At 44.4% G+C, this 17,463-nt stretch overlaps 1 protein-coding gene across 1 annotated transcript; it reads right to left on the bottom strand.

Annotated features, from left to right (window-relative positions):
* Nucleotides 1–248: 248 nt before the first annotated feature.
* LOC123087974 (ATP-dependent 6-phosphofructokinase 5, chloroplastic) lies at nucleotides 249–6,292 on the bottom strand. The gene is made up of 14 exons (XM_044510094.1): nucleotides 6,051–6,292; nucleotides 4,731–5,060; nucleotides 4,537–4,618; nucleotides 3,932–4,005; nucleotides 3,615–3,726; nucleotides 2,987–3,082; nucleotides 2,805–2,906; nucleotides 2,624–2,698; nucleotides 1,876–2,016; nucleotides 1,648–1,764; nucleotides 1,456–1,560; nucleotides 1,289–1,369; nucleotides 862–990; nucleotides 249–733 (listed from the first exon to the last, which is right to left on the bottom strand). The coding sequence occupies exons 1-14, from the start codon at nucleotides 6,275–6,277 to the stop codon at nucleotides 566–568; spliced, it is 1,839 nt and encodes a 612-aa protein (XP_044366029.1). The 5' UTR covers nucleotides 6,278–6,292; the 3' UTR covers nucleotides 249–565.
* Nucleotides 6,293–17,463: the final 11,171 nt, after the last annotated feature.

Here is a 17,463-nt window from a genome sequence, read left to right on the forward strand (position 1 = left end):
AAATGAATAGAAAAAAAAAGGCAAAACACCCAGACTTCCATGCTATCCGCGTTCAGCGTTCCAGAGTGACAAAAAACACCAGCAGTGATCCACCGACTGTCGAAATTGAAAATTTTCACAATGGAAAATTGTACCGCTGAAACATATTACTCCCTCTATTCCAAAGTAAGTGTTCTGGCACTTATTTTTGAACGGAGGGAGTATAAATGACTGAACGGGTTATAAGTACAAGGCATAAACTACATTGATTACACAACGGAAATTTTGAACATCTAAATACCGACTGAACTGGTGACACAAAAATCAAAAGGTGGACAGGTTAAATGGGAAAAACTGAACCGGCTGAGCAAGGGAAAAATAAAAGGGGTTACAAAGTTGAACTGAACTGATTGCACAAGCAAAAACTGGACTAATTATGTAGCACAGCACTCAGATTCTCTAGTACTTTAACATTGAACAACTTAACTGATTACACAAAGAGAAAAACCGAACTGATTGCATGGGGCAAAAACTTGACACCGAAATTCCGTAGCACTTATCATTCAAGTTCTGTAGCGAGAGGTGGTCAGCGGAAGTCCGGCTGGCCTGTGGACGTGAGGCAACGGTGCCACATCCTGCCTTTGTGGTTCACACGCTTCGGTGCTGTGATGACTTGCGTGACCGGGAGGTACACGTAGTGAGTGTTGCAGATGCAGGAGGTGATGCCACTGAACCCGGCAAACGCTCCATGGACCTGCACAGGGCAGCATCATAGAATTCTCACATGAGCAGGCTGTGGATAATGACATGGGGAACTGTACGTCTACGGTTCGAGAAGATTAATTAAACCGCAAGGGCTTGCAGGAAACTGATTTGACTTACGGCATTTTGTCCAAGCACGGTGCACAGAATCGCATCGGATGCATTGGCACGACAAGCCCGGACCATGTACGTCGGGTCGATGTATTTTATATCAGCATGGACACCGATGCCCTTGAAATGCGTCTTGATCTGGAGAGTGTAATCAGTGTCATTAAATAGTAACAGTGATCAGTGTAATCAGTGTCACTAAATGCTCTCCATTGCCGACTTCTAGAATGGAACAGAGAAACGGGAGGATGGAAGTATGGGGGACACTCAGTTTCAGCAACCTCATATAAGCAGCTAGAGAAGCTAGTACGGTAAGACGAATAAGGCTAGACCAAGTTCAATGTCACCATAACCATCTAACTTTCTACTGTATCGAAGGACAGCATGTACATTATAAGATCGACCTTTCCGAGGTAAAGAGATTTTATCATATACAAACCTTTTGTTGCATGTGAACACCAATGTCGCTAAGTATTGCATTTCCTGATGCATCAGTTGCACCTGAGTTTTGCAGTAACTCCTGAAAACAAAAGGTAAAACAGAAGCTAGTCAGTGGTATATGGAGCGAAAAAAGCCAAAGGCTAAAACCACACTGAGCTCACTTACTTGTCCTGCAGCTTCAGCAACACAAACCACACAGAATCCCTTGTTCTTTATTAACTGCTCGAGGTGCTGTAAAACACCATATTCTCCATCGAGCGCAAATGAGACCTTTTCATACAGTATAAGATTCTATTGGTACATCATCCATGAGAAGAAATGGTACGTTTCAATACAAACAGTGCAGTGTTTACGAACCTCTGGTATTAAGCAGACATCAACCTGCCCACTTGAAAGAGAAGCATGCATTGCAATGAAACCACTGCTTCTTCCCATTAATTTGACCAAGCCGATACCATGGTACGCACTTCGTGCCTAATGACATGATGTTTTAATAATATTATAGTGTGGCTTAGAAAGAGAGAGAGAGAGAGAGAGAGAGAGAGGGAGAGAGAGAGAGAGAGAGAGAGAGAGAGAGCAGTCTACCTCTATATAGGCAGAGTTAATGGCCCGTTGAGCTTCTTCCACAGCAGTATCAAAACCAAATGTTTTGTCCATTAAAGGTATGTCATTGTCAATGGTCTTTGGAACTGCTACAACGGAAACCTTGAGCTTTCTTTTACGGCACTGCAAGTGTTTGGGGAAGGGGAATCAATAGGTATTGTGCACGAACAAGATATATATAACATTCAAGATGATGAATCTGGAAAGCAAGATGAAACAAGATGAGCGGTAGGGGTTTCTGCATCCGTGCATCCTTCACCTATCTGGGTTCGAACATACGCGAGGTTCCATTTAATTCTCAAAGATTCATGGGCTAATGTAATATTTGGATGAAGGACTGACAAGAAATGACCTCCTTTAGTATAATTATTATCATATATGCCAGGAAACAGAGGAATGACCTCATCTTCAAGAACATCCCTCCTACAATTCATAACTTGGGCTCCAATCTTTGTGATGACCTGATTCTGATGACCCACAGGACCAAGCAGAAGCATCTCCAGAGACTCGAGTTATGTATTCAACAAATCTCTAATCCCATGCTTACAATCGTATCTCCTCTCAGCTTGTAACTACCCTATGTAAATACTATTCATACTAATCCCCTAATTATTGAACTTCTGTACTGACCATACTAACTTTATTATATATAAAAATCACAGTAGGATGTTTTCCAACTGCTTCAGGGTAGAAAATAAAGGACTGACAAGAAATATAAAGATATAAGAACCTCATCATGGATAGCATTTGCTCCTGCATGGGTACCATTTCCACCAAGTACAAAAAGCATATCAATTCTTCTGGCCTAAAAACCAGATAATCATTAATCATTTTCTGAAAAAACCTATGATTATTAAAAAGTATAGGAATAACCAATACAGAATAAAATTGTTGCAATTCAGATAGCTTACCTGTATACTATCTACAATTTCACTAGTTTTAGGTCCTCCACGGGAGACTCCTAGAAAACTTCCACCAGCAAGATTAATATTCTCCACTAGATTACGTGAAAGCTGGATGGTGTTACCAAAATGAAATCTGAGAACCTAATAAGCAGTAACTGTTTTGCTGATTTATGAGAGGAGCTTCTTACTGGCATTTCTTTTAGACCTTTTTCAAAAAATCCACGAAAGCCAAATGGAATTCCAACAATATTCTTAACCCCATATGTCTCTAGGGTGAATACTACCTGCACATGGAAATACACGTCATATACTCAACATTAACCAAAAATTTGCACTCGAGTCTATTATATCATTTGCATGCCAGAATACTGGATAGGGTAAATGCTCCGTTCGAAAGCATTAACAAAACCACAAAACATATCTACGAAAAACTGCATGGACTGATAAAAATGCTGCATGGATATTTCAAATGATAACGCCAACATTTCTGTTTGAGGATCAGGGGACACATAAAAGTACTGTATCAATATCATGCACTGATGAAATTTGCCCCCACTTTTATATTTGCAGTTTACATTAGACAAATGCATGTGTGTGTAACACCATGTGCATGAAACTCAATTTGTTGATTTTTTATGATAGCTAATTGGAGAAATCATAGGATAAGCAGAGCTTCATAGCCCCAATGATAATTTTCAGAGCTGATTAATCTTACTTAAGTTGAAGTTCGCAATGAGTACCATGGGCATGTACCAAACTTTAGGTAGACATGCCAGCAAAACAGAATTTGTTTGAACAATGCTAAAAGAAAGGGACCTGTCTGATGACATCATTCAAACCAGGGCAGAGACCTCCACAAGTAACTATAGCAGCTTTTACTTCATTTGGCTCATAGTATATATCCTTACGAGGCCCTGCACGATGCACCCTGCATAAAGCTATTTGTCACTGCCTGACTCTTTAAGATTCTCAAGAGTTAAATCTAACAAACAAGTAGCAGTTCCGCCATTGTAGAAAACAAAAGGGCAGAAGTTGATGTGGCATAACACATAGCATGTGAAGAAAGATGGCATCCTTGTGGCACTGAAAGAAATAGTACTCATATTGTGAATTTATCCTAGAAGATATCATACCATTGCTCCACCCAGCTACAGTCAGGATCAATGCACTCTGCTCCAGCAGAAGTAGGCGACGAATACTTTATCACCTAAAGTAGCATTGCTATGTTAAGTTCACAGCATAGTGGGAACAAAAATAAAGCTGCCTTTTGCGAGCTACATGCGTCTTTTAGGTGCTAATAAATTCAGTGATGCCGTGCATCATAGAAGTTAGCTGCTGAGAAAGCATACCACAACATTTATGACTACTCCATTACAAATAGATGTTTAAAGTACATGCAGCAAGCAATTTGAACTTTCATGACTAAGATACAAAGAAGTATTTAAATTCACTATATGAGAATAGCAGTAGTAGATTTGCCATACAGAATATTTACATAATAATACTCATTGTAACTTTAAATAGCATATTATTATAAAAGTTAACATCAAAGTGTGCACTGATGCTTGCCAATTGCCAATGTCTAAAAGACTACAACAACATATCTTCATATCTTCTGTACAGGAGTAGTAAACAATCTCACCCAGCTTAATGATGGCTCTAACGCTGTGAAATGTTAAATTTTAAATTAACATCTGAGTCTTCCGGTATCATGCTAAATTTTCATAAGAGTACTAACCTTCATAAGTGCCCGGTCATCATTGTTTACGTAACCATTCCACATATCCATAGGTGTACTATCTTCATCACCAGTAGGAGTTCTAGCAGAGTGATAATAGGTGGCATTGGATAAGAAATGCTGCATAGTTATTAGCTTACAGGAAGGCTGGCAAATTAATCCAAAGATGACAAAGAAAAGAGGGCGCACAAAACCTCTGTTTCTTGAGTGAGAATGTAGTTGGCCTTGGTTTCAAGTCATATATATCTGTAATACGTGGCAGATTAAAACGATTATCCCAGTCTTCTTGAAACTTCTGCTTCCAAGATGGATCATTAAAATCTAATTCCACTTTCGCGGAAGTAGCTTTAACACACAGTGAAGTGGGCTTTTTTGTCTTCTTGCTTTTGCATTCTTTGGCATTCGAACGAGTAGATCCATGTAAAAACAGATCTCTCGTTGAGTGTAGCCACTGCTGCTGTGTGTTACAGAAACCACCACTTGTTTTTACAGCAGCAGCCATCCAAGAAGACGCCAGACAAGATCTGCAGAGGAAATTCTAGTTGGTGTCTTCACTCTTCAAATGGCGAACGAAAAATTTAAATAAACCGAACAGTAAGCTGAAGAAGAGTTCCCATCTAATGCCTTAAAACATGTGCTAACAAACAAGGAAAGCGAAGATGCACAGAATAAACGAAGCACGGTGGTTGTACAGTTCAAGAACAGAGCCAAGCTCGATCAGTGGTAATCTCGCGATGTGGTGTGACATGGGAACCAAACTCAGGCATTCCAGGAAGCTGAGCTGTCTAGCAAGTCATCCTGATTTCAGTGTTTTATTTGCGCGAACCGCAAATAAAATCCCAAATCATGACCACCACCAAATAACAATCCCGCTGCAGCAGTGCATCACAGGTTCGGGGATGTGCCCAGCATATGTGGCCATTGCTCATCAGCAAATTCATCGAATCAAAAAACTGAAACACCACAGAGAGGCAGGCATTCTCTGCCTGTCCTAATCAAACGCAGCGGTGGCGGTACAGTAATCTAACTTACTCCTATGTGCTTTGGAATTGTTCAATCAGGAAATTAATGGATCCAGCGCCGGCAGATGCAGTGAAAAAAAATCACTGTAGGTGGAAAAGCACCCGAATGCTGAATGCGGCAGATCGTCAAAGCGCCAGCGGAACCAAGTTGGCCTACGGCCCTAGCGCTTTGTCCATTGAAATCCTAGCAAGCAGTCTTCAGAAGCGAGTAAATCTTGACTGACCAAGACCGGACCCCCAATCCCTATGTCCCAGCCGCTCGCACCCACCTACCGCGCGCGGCCTGCAATCGATCGAGCCGGTGAGCAATTACGGCCGGGGTCGGGAATCCTAGCGGGGAAGTGCCGAAGCGGTGAAGCCTACTGCCAGGCGCCGCTACCGGGAGGCATCACCGCAGCAGACGGTGGATTGGAGCGTACGGACTCAGCAATGCAGCAGTAGAGGGGGGAGGGGGGAGGTGGGTGGGAGTTGGGGGAGGAGACGGACACGCACCTGCCCTGCTCCGATACCGCGGAAATGGCGAGACGAGGAGGGGAGGGGAGGGGAAGCTGCCGGCAGCGTGCTCTCCGCCCGGCCTTCACGGCTGGTAGATTTGGTGGCTCGCTCAGCGTCGGCTCGGGGCGCGGCGGAAACGATGGGCAGGGCAGTGACGGGAGTACAACCACCCCACTAGTCAACCAATCATTGATGATTACCTTTGTCGATATCCAAATGTGCATACGTATTTTTTCTTGAATGTAAAGCGTTTGTAATCGGCCGACGGATTGGGGATTTCCCTCTCATAAAAATCAATCAGGGTTTGTTTTCACTTGGTAGTCTATCTACTGCTGTATTAAAAGGAGAATTCGTAATCCGGTATGCACGACGGTTTATTTTCGTCTTCATAGTTTATTTGTCCGGATAACTGCCACACGTCCGGTGTGTGGGGGTTGTGTCACACGCCTCGTGCGGCATGGACAGCAACCAGCCCGCACGACTACGTTCGCGCGCACAACGGCACGGCCCGCACGTCCGGTGTGTGGCAACCCCGCCCGAACGTCCGGTGTGTGGCAACCCCGCCCGCACGTCCGGTGTGTGGCAACCCCGCCCGGACGTGCGGGCCAGAGGACCCAGCACCCCGCACGATCCAGCCGTCCCGGGCTCTTTTACCACCACCCGAATCCCGACTGCCGCCCATATTCTCCCACGTTCCGATCCTCTACCTCCATCGCCGGCCTTCTCTAGTTGCCATGGCAACCAGATCAGATCCGTAGGGCATTCCCACCTGAAACCACACCCCCACCCTCCCCCCACCCCCTCCCCCACCCCAATCCAACAACGCCCTCCAAAAAAGACCAGCTAAAAAACAGGTAATCTCCCGATCTAACTATTGCTTCTTATCCTTCTACATGGCGCAAAGTACAAAATTACCGACGAGGTTGGCAACTAGATCCATCCTACGTGGGTTGTGTGTCTTCGCAGTTGCCAAGCAGAGTACACTAGATCTGTCATGAACTGTGTTAGAGATAACCGTAAGTTCTCTGTAGATTGATGCACGTAGTTGATAAATGGATGGATGTGTGGGAATCCATAAAAAGATAGAGAAAATTGAGAAATTTGGAATAATGTAGGGTGTCAAAAGTAATTGCCACTGGTGTCTAACGTCAGTTGCCACCTATCATTGTCGTCAACTGCCACCATGTCAACATATAGCTTGCCATCCTATTGTAGTGGCTGATGCCATCGAATAAAACAGTTAGCTAGCACTCATATTTTAGAAAAAGATAGTGGATGTACATGTCCTACTAGCCATGATATGCCGGTTGCCTACGCATGAAAATGTGATAACACTGACGTGTTAACTTCTACATGCAAGCATCACAAGGATACATTTTTTGTGGATTGTTAATGCATTCTTGTTCATGCAGTGATTGATAGCACGGTGGCAGAAAACGAGACGCGGGAAAGAATGAGTCACGGAGATGGCACTGATCTTTTCGGTTCTCAAAGGCCAGAAACACCCCCTTGGGATGCATCAGAATACAGTCAACTCATTTCTGCAGGGACGTTGCTGCCACTACTAGAACAGTACGCAGGCATTGATATGATGCATGAAAAACAAAAAGAAAAAGAACATTTGCCATGTTCGCGACAATGAAGATGACAATCTACTTATGTCCTACACTGTCATTTTTTGCAGGTTCTTATGACCAAAACACACTCAGGGGGGCATCATGGCAAGTTCAGTCACAGGACGCTAACACTGACAAATGTGCGGGCAGCCAACTTCAAGTAGCTAATGCGGCAAGTCAAGGTAACGCATACGAAAATGAAACATACTGGTCTGAACATGAAAAATAAACTTGCAAAAGGATGGCAACAGACTCACAAGTTATGTCGGGAAAAATGCAGAGCCTTCGTGCAGCATGTGGCGGTAGTCGGCACCAATGTACCTACCATCGACGTCGTACACAGGTTAGTCCATAAAAAGTGAAGTTGCGGACAATGAATTAGCAGAAGGAGCGTAGTTGACAACTGCAGTTGCCATCCCATAACAACTGCAGTTGCCATCAATGGACAACTTGTAGTTGCCATCCATGGACAACTTGCAGTTGCCATCCATGGACAACTACAGTTGCCATCCTGGACAACTTGAGTTTGCCATTCATTGACAACTTGCAGTTGCCATGCATTACTCATCTAAATACCATGTTTACAGGTTATTACGATGCTTCTACCCTGACAAACATCTCATGGCAAGCTTCACTCAATGCAGATACATCACATCAATTTGGTGTTACGGACCACACAATATGGGCACATACAGCACAACAAGGTAAAATAAAAAATTTGCATAGTGAGATCGAGACTAGAATATAAAAAAATTGATGCTAGCACACATTAGTTTGCCATGCGTTGGCGGCAGTATTTGCCATGTATGCAGGACTACAGCTGCCATGCACATAAAATCCAAGTTTTCATACTGAAAAAATGAGCTGGTTGCCATGCATGACTGATGCAACTACTGAAAAACCAGTAGTTGCCATGTTTGTTGGACAGTAGCTGCCATGACTAGACAACTACAGTTGCCATGCATGTCGACATGCAGACTAACAGCTTGCTTGTTTGAATGATGTCATGCCAAATCACTTGAAGTTGATGTACTCCGTTATGATAAACATGTCATTCAAGCAAAAGATCTTACGCTTGTCCCTGGTTTTTGTTATTACAGGGCCTACGACTAAAGTGAACAGCGGCGCAGGGGCATCTACTGCGGGAAGCTCTGAGCGCACGGAAGACGCGGTCCTCCAGCCAGCCACAAGTCATGCCGTAGACAATCCCGAGTCAGAGTCAGAAATGGCAATCATTCCTGCAATGCCGACAAGCACCCCTTTGAACGCAAGCACTGGCAACACTCAAGCAGATCAAACTGCCGCCGATACTGAAGTGAATGATGAAACTAATGACGAGGCACAAGGGGATGAAGATGATGGGCAATCAGAGATCATGGTACCTCAGCCACCGTACGTTGGGCAGAGATTTGAATCGTTCGAAGAAGCAAAGGAATTCTACCAGACATATGCAAAGTTCCATGGGTTTGCGGTCAACACCGAATACCATAGGAAGATTAAGAAAACAAACGAGTACAATAGAGGTAAGATGAGGTGCCACAAGGCACGAAGGAACAAGAAGGGGAAAGGTGTTGCGCCTGTCGTTCCGGAACGAAAGAGAGGGGTCATTCTCAAGACGGGATACCCTGTCCGGTGTAAGCTAAACGTAGATGGAACACAGTATGTGGTCACTGACTATTTTGATGAGCACAACCACAAACTCATAAAGAAGTTCGACCTGGTAAAATTTCTGACCGCCCACAGAGGATTCATCCCCGTCGAAAGGCAATTCGTAAAGCTGCTACATGATTGTAACGTTGGTCCATCAAGAATGGTACAGATACTATCACTCATCCACAGCAAAAGGGGACTCTGAGTAGCATGCCCTACATACCATCTGACGTCATAAACCTACAGGCAAAGTACCGTAGAGAGAGCAAGTTGGCTGACATAGAGGCCACAATGGCCTACTTCGACGAGAAAGCGAAGGAAGATCCAGATTTCTCTACAGGATAAGGTTGGACGATGAGGACCGTGTCAGGAACATGTATTGGGTGGATGGTGCTGCAAGGAGAGCCTACAAACATTTCCGAGATTGCATTTCATTTGACGCGATGTATCTCACTAATATGTACAAGATGCCATGCGCTCTGTTCATAGGAATAAATAACCACAATCAGTCGTTGCAGTTCGGCTGCGGGCTCATTCGAAACGAAGACACGGATGGGTACGTTTGGCTGTTCAAGACCTTTTTGGAGTGCATGAATGGACTTGCTCCGATGAACATAATAACATACCAGGATTTCAGCATGCATGCAGGCATAGAGGAGGTCTTTCCGTTGGTAGTGCACAAGCACTGCAGGTGGCACATTATAAAGAAGGCTGAGGAGACGCTAGGACCGTTCTTTGCTGACCGTCGAGAGCTCCACAAGGCATTCGAGCTGTGCGTGGACCACAGTTTGACGGTGGAGGAGTTTGAAAGGAGTTATATGGCCATGATTGAAACATATCAAGTCCAAGACAACGAGATGCTTGCTAGCCTGTGGGAGAAGCGAATGTACTGGGTGCCGGCCTACTTCATGTAGTGCTTCTTCCCCTTTCTGCAGACTACGCAGCGCAGCGAGGGGTTCAATGCTGTTTTGAAGCGGTACGTGAGCCCTGGCAACTCATTGCTACAGTTTGCCAAGCAATACACAGCTTTGCAACAAAAAATTCTGGGATCTGAGCTGCAGCAAGAAGCGACCACCATGCTAAAGCAGCCAAAATTGCTAACGTATTTACCGATGGAGAGGCAAATGAGCAAGATATACACCAACAAGATCTTTAACAAGTAAGTCAGTTGTGTTACAGTCTTATTTGAACAAGTATGAAGGCAGTAGGGGCCATGTAGAATGCAATGCAGTTGCCATGATCTGAGGATGCCATGTTTAATGAACTAATGTTTGACATGATTACTCAACTGCAGTTGCCATGTTTAGTGAACCACTGTTTTGCCATGCTTGCTCAGCTGCAGTTGTCATCTTCAATGGAATGCAGTTGCCATGTTCAATGAAATGCAATTGCCATGTTTAATGCACTGTACTTCCACTAGGCATGTTGTATGCAAAATGCCAATGCCAAATGAAAATGTTGTGTAGTTGCCATGTTTACTGAACTGCATTTGCCATGTTTTCTGAAAATGCTAGTTGACATGTTTCCTGAAATGCAAAATGCCATATTTGCTCAACTGAGGTTACCATGTTTAATAAATGCAGTTGCCATGTTTTAAGCACTGTGCTTCTATTTGGGATGTTTGTATGGAAATGACAATGGCCAATTGAAAGTGCAATGCAGTTGCCATGTCTAATGTACTACAGTTGCCATGTCTAATATACTACAGTTGCCATGTCTAATGTACTACAGTTGCCATGTGTTATGTACTACAGTTGCCATGTGTTATGTACTATAGTTGCCATGTGTAACAGAAAACACACAAAACTTGCAGATTCCAGGAAGAAATAAAGCGTGCCAGCATGTTCACGGCTTTCCAGGTTGACGAACATACGTTCAAGGTGTGTTCTATTTTGGGCATGTCGGATTCAGAACCTGAAGACCCGGACAAAGGAAGGAACTACTTCGTGAAAGCCTTAATAGGCCAAGGAGAATACTACTACCAATGCTGCAAGTTTGAACGGAACGGCATTGTGTGCTGTCACATACTAAAAGTAATGGACATGAACGCTGTGACACGGATGCCCCGCCATTTCATAAGGCGGCGATGGACTTGGGACGCTGACGACGTGTTGGCGCCGCAGACAACAAACGTAGTTCTAGCTGTGCATGACGAGAGACCAGAGTCAACCATGGAAGCCGTGAGGCATGTTGTGTTGACAAAGAACTATGCTGAGCTAATTGATGAAGCGTGCAAGAGTGATGAGACAACGAGAGTCGCAAAAAAACACAAGAAGGCCCTGAAAAGAGAGCTTGATGAGATCAAGAAGAGGAAAGCTGAGGAAGCCTTACACAAGTTCCCCCGCACATCAAGTGTGCCTTCGTCCACGGGGCCATCATCTAAAAACTCGAAGATAGGATCTGGAACAGCAAGCACACAAACCCAGGTCAGGAACCCACCCCGTTCCATCACAAAGGGTTGTCCAAGAGAGGTAAGGTACAAATCGGGATTGGAGATTCAAGCGAAACACAAGAAAACAAAGAAAGGGACGGGCAATCCATAAGCAAAAATTGGGGCACTGTGACATGGCCCTTGTGGACATTTCGTTTTGTACCCCTAGATGTTGTGATTTTTTTTAAATTGGGAGAATGACTTTTGAGGGGCGTCAGAAGTTGAAGGAGAATACATTGAATGGATAAATGTAGTTGCCATGCTATTTTATACTAAATTTGCCATGCTATTTTATACTAAATTTGCCATGCTATTTTACACTAAATTTGCCATGTTAGTTGTACTAGATCTGCCATGTTAATTGTACTGGATCTGCCGTGTTGTTTGTACTGAATCTGCCATGTTAGCTGTACTGAAAAATATGCCATGGTATTTGTAAATGTAGTATAAAATAGCATGTAGTGTAAAAATATGCCATGTTATCTAAACTAAATTGGGAGAATGACTCTTGAGGGGCGTCAGAAGTTGAAGGAGAATACATTGAATGGATAAATGTAGTTGCCATGTTATGGATACTTAATCTGCCATGCTATTTTATACTAAATTTGCCATGCTATTTTATACTAAATTTGACATGCTATTTTATACTAAATTTGACATGCTATTTTATACTAAATATGCCATGTTAGTTGTACTGGATCTGCCATGTTAATTGTACTGGATCTGCCGTGTTGTTTGTACTGAATATGCCATGTTAGCTATACTGAAAAATATGCCATGGCATTTGTAATGACTCTGCATCACATATATTTCCATGATAATTCAACGCGGTTTAGTGACACATAGTGTGTTGTGTGCAATGTATGGGAAACAAGTTGAAGAAAAGCGTAACGTGCATCAACCGCAGGAAAGGTTGGGGCTACATGATCAATCTACCATGCTAGCCGGTGCAATTAGCGATGAAAAAGAAGAAGCAAAACAGCCAAATGAAAAACGACGATGACTTTCACTAACCATGTCTGATGAACTACATTTGCCATTTTTTAAAACATCGTAGACGCATTCGAAACAGCAAAACTGGTGCTACAAACGATGAAACCATAGTAGTAATGATAAACATAAAACATATCTGCTGTCACGCCTAAAAAAGGTTCACATCCACACATGTATTACAGAACCTATTCAAATGTCGCTCACACACCACCACTACATAGTAGGCTACGCGGGGTTGCCGTCATAACATAGCACACGAACATAGTTTTTGACAAAGAAACAAAAGAAATAGTACCTTACATTCCTCGGCAACAGAATGTAAGGTATGCGTCCGGTGTGCGTGATCACTTGTACTTCTTGATGACTTTCTTGACAGCTTCCTCCATGAACTCGCGTGCTCCGGACCGCTTGTTGAAATCTTCATTCGTCAACCAGTTCCATGTATAGATTTTCCGGGGCTCAACGACCGTTGCCGCTGTGACAGCGGGGACAAGTCTACCTTCCCACTTTGCAAAGTATTCCAACGTGTGAAAGCCACAGTCCGTCCTGTACAAGAAAAAGAGTCAGGTGAACTCGCAAAAAAGAGGACAAACATAGCAGTGATAAACTTCAATTCAGATGTAACAAATAACAGAGAGGTGGGATTGATGTAAATGGCACATGAAGGAAGGGGGGTAGGAAATTACGTGTTCCCTTGATTCGTGGTCGCCACGTACTCAATTGGGAAATGTCTGATCTGGACCTTTGAGTGTTCGTAGTGACGGTTCCATGTCTCTTTGACATTGTTGATGAAGAATTCAGCATGCGAAGTGAGGTCTGCATTAGCTGCCGACCGCATTGAATCAAGCACCTCAAAGCGTTGGTTCTTCAGGTCAAGACAGATCGCATAGTGGTGACCACACTTGTCGTGTGGGTCGTGTGGTGCAAGTTCCTGGAACATGGGGAACATGACCTGCATGTAAAAGTGAAGGAAATGAGAAGCAGAGTTCACATGAAGAACATCAGGGGACAAAAATGTAGAATCACGTAGAATGTTTTAGTTATGGTTGGTGTAGTTGAGAGAAAGTTGCCGTCCATGTATGAACAAAATTTGCCGTGTATTTTACTTTGAAGTTGCCACATAGTTTGCACGGGATGGAAAAAAAAATCAAAAAGTCAGTTTGCACGGTAGCTGATGCCACATGAAACATCTGCCACATAAACAGGGTGCAGATGATGGCAAAAAACCATACCATGTGGAAAAAAAGTGCAACCAGGGGGAGGAGAACTCACATATTTCTTTAGTGTGAGCTTGAATTCACCGTGTTGGCCGAAATTCTTCCTCGGGATTTTGTGGTGGAAGTCACCATCCCATATTTTGCAGGTCACACTGTAATGCATGATTGTTTTGTCGGCAGAAATATCCATATGATTGTTGATGTAGTCAATCCCGCATGCAGCTACATTCGTTGACATTTTACCATTTGGCCTCACGAACTCGACAAGATCACCCAGGTCGACGTACGTCGCTCTGCATTGAATGACCTTGTTTCTGTCCAAACATGAGCTGTATGAAAATGATGTAACACGAACGAATCATGCCTACTAAGTAAAATAATAAAAAAGAACTAAAGCATAAGTGGGTCATGTATAGAAAGTACGAAGAAGATGAATGATAAAAACAGAACAAAGCAAAACGAGAGATTATATGGTGTGGTCATTTACGCTTTTAGCTCCTTCATGTGCTTGCTGCTGGCCCTCACATTTCCAAACCGCTTGGTTCTGTTCCTTTGTGGCCCTGAATTCGGGCTCGTAGTCTTCCGCGGGAGGTGGGTGAACTACCCTCTGCTGTCTCACAGAACCAGGGGTGGCACTCCTAATGGTATCCTTAGATACCGTATTTGCAGGCACGTTGGAACTTGATTGCCCCTGCCCTCGTGAGGACCTCCTCTGCAATGCTACCTCCTCGATCCTGCAGTAAGCTTCATCAAGTGACGGTGAAATCTCCTCAGGGGTGGCTGCAAGGATAAAAAAAGTGGATTAGGATACCTAGAAGTCAAAAACAGATGGATTGTGAGAAAGATAGGGTGCATGATGTGAAATGTAGGTACAAAAAGTGAGGAGTTGCCATGTGTGGTGCCACTACAGATGCCATGCCACAGCAACTACAGTTGCCACGTAGTTTGCACTATAGTTGCCATCTCACAACAACTACAGTTGCCATGTTGAGTCAAGTCCACTTGCCGTGTGCTTGCCGTATGAAAAAAATGCAGCATGGAAACAACAAATGCAGGTGACACGGTGCGGCAAATCCAGTTGCCATGTATATTGCACTGTATTTGCCATGTGACGACAACTACAGTTGCCATGTGGTTGCCCAATGAAAAAATGCAGCATGGCAGCAAAAAAATGTAGGTGACATGGTGCATCAAATCTAGTTGCCATGTCATCACATATCAGTTGCCATAACAAGTGAGAACCCCCAAAAAAAATAATTGGGACAAAAGTCAAACTACAAAGATGTATACAAGAAAATGACAAAAGCACATGATAAATGTACCTTGGACGATCGGCTCTGCGAACTTGACAGCCTTCCTGCCCTCAACCATTGGCTGCGCCATCATTGCGGGCACGCCTCCAGGAAAAGCAAAGGCAACTGGCATAGGATCTTGAGCCACTAGTTGATCTTGACTAACGCCAAGGCTGAAGGTTGGTGGGGTGAAGGCCATTGGGTGCCTCTCATGCCTACTGGCCGGACCGCGAACAACTTGCGGGGCAGAATCCAACGGTGAAAGATCAACAAACATATCTTCGGGATCAGCTGTTACAGAATCATCAGGCTTGCCAATAAGGCGGGGCGTGCTGTCAGTGGTGACGGGCGTAGATTTGTTGACAATCCTCTTGTTGGGGCTGTAGGGGACATCGATGTTGATTGGGAGTTTGGAAGTGCGCAGATTTAAGCTGGGGATTTCCACTGCGGGTAAAGGTGCAGTCTGCTCCGGACGTTCACCTTCATCACTCGTGCCCGGCTTGGCACCTGCATCAGTTATACTCTGGTCTTCTGGTTTCTCCATAACATTGCTTTTGGCGGTTGGCGGGAACAGTGTGGACGCAGGGATGTAACCAGACTCATCTCTGCTACTCCTAGCTGCAGCTGGTGCATTGGATACAACTGTTGATTGCTTGCGGGGGCTACGACGCTTAGGTGGAAGACCAGCACGTGGAATAGTGGCCTGAGCAATATCTGCACCACCAGGAGCTAGAGCTGTTGTGCCAAGAGTCTCACCTGCAGATGGCATATCATTATGAACTGCCGCCTCGGCAACTTCTGTAGTGGGCACATGAGTGGCACCACGCACGCGCTTGGAATCAGTGTCAGATGAGCGGGAATCTTCCTTGCTTAGGTTGGTCTCGGGGGCATCCACTTCAACACTTCCTGATGGGGTGGCGTGGCTCACAGCAGCATCCTTCATTGCCAGCAGAGTGGGCAATATTTCAGCGGTCCTGGCAGATACCGAGTCGTCACTCCCCGATGTACGGAGGCCCGTTGTTCTAGCCAGCACATCTGCAGCAGGCGGAGATGGTCGGCCACTTGCGTCAGAGTTAGTGGGAATAGTTGGTGGTGCAGCAGCAGTTTTGTCGCCTGGCGCCTCATGAACATCTGAGTTGCCACCTGTTGACAACTTTGAATGAAGACGTTCGAGGGGGTCCCTAATGGTATGCTTGACTGCGCGTGCAGTAGTCTTCTTCACCCTGCAAAAAGGGAAAGCACATGGAAAAGGTGTTAAAAATGAACAAAGAATATTTTGCCATGGTAGAAATCTAAAAAATGAAAAATAAGTGGAAAAGCTGGTAGTTGCCATGTAAGGGGAATATGAGTTGCCATGTGACATAGTTAGCAGTTGTCATGCAAATCCAGCAACAGTTGCCATGTTGGCCAACTTGAAGAATGCTAAAAATGTCTGATCTACCAGTAATGCAATTTCAAAACTAGGTATGGGACGAGCACACAAGCCAATGGAAAAGACGGCAGTTGCCATGTAGGTACAGTAAAGAGTTGCCATTTGGCCTAGACAGCAGTTGAATATAAAAACAAGTAGGAGTTGCCATGCACTCATAAAAGGGAAGGAAAATCATTTTGAAAAACAGCAATTGCCATATGGGGATGATGACAGAAGCCCATGTGATAAGCTGAACGGATGCATTGAAAAATCAAAAAATATAGCACTATGTCAATGAAAGCGCATGGAAAACCTACTTCTTGGCTGGCTTTCTCAGGTCTGGCAACACGACAGGATCCCCGGTGTTGGACGTCATCGTACGAGGAGATGACCTGGTGGAATGGGTGTCACCAGCAATGGGGGCACCTTTGTTCAACCGAGCAGAAGCACGGGTTGGCGTTGGTGCCTGTTTCTTCGTAACTGCTCGTCCACCAGCTGTTGCCTCCCTGCACGTGTAAGTTGGAGGAAACAAAAGGTGGCAATTGTCAGACAACAAACTCGTTGCCGCGCTTAGTAAAATCAAGTGCAAAAAGGGATCATTCTGTTCCAAAAAATATGGACAAAGCAAAAATTAAAATTAAAGTTGAACCTCCTCTTGGCAGCTGCGGGATCGGTCCTAGACCTCTTGCCAGGAGAACCCTGCCCAACATCCTCTGGAGCCCTCCCCCTCTTTGATGGCAACACCCCCTCGCCTCTCGCAGGCGTATGTTCTTTGACTTTCTCTGGTGGAGGGACATATG

The sequence above is a fragment of the Triticum aestivum genome, chromosome 4A, assembly GCF_018294505.1.
Source record: "Triticum aestivum cultivar Chinese Spring chromosome 4A, IWGSC CS RefSeq v2.1, whole genome shotgun sequence".
NCBI classification, from domain to species: Eukaryota; Viridiplantae; Streptophyta; class Magnoliopsida; order Poales; family Poaceae; genus Triticum; species Triticum aestivum.

What these genes read in the sequence shown, in the direction of transcription:
- LOC123087974 (XM_044510094.1), bottom strand. Translation starts at nt 6,277, where the DNA reads ATGCACATTTGGATATCGACAAAGGTAATCATCAATGATTGGTTGACT. An exon ending in TTAACTCTGCCTATATAGAG is followed by an intron (nt 1,765 to 1,875) that starts GTAGACTGCTCT and finishes TCATGTCATTAG; the next exon opens with GCACGAAGTGCGTACCATGG. An exon ending in CCGTGCTTGGACAAAATGCC is followed by an intron (nt 734 to 861) that starts GTAAGTCAAATC and finishes TGCCCTGTGCAG; the next exon opens with GTCCATGGAGCGTTTGCCGG.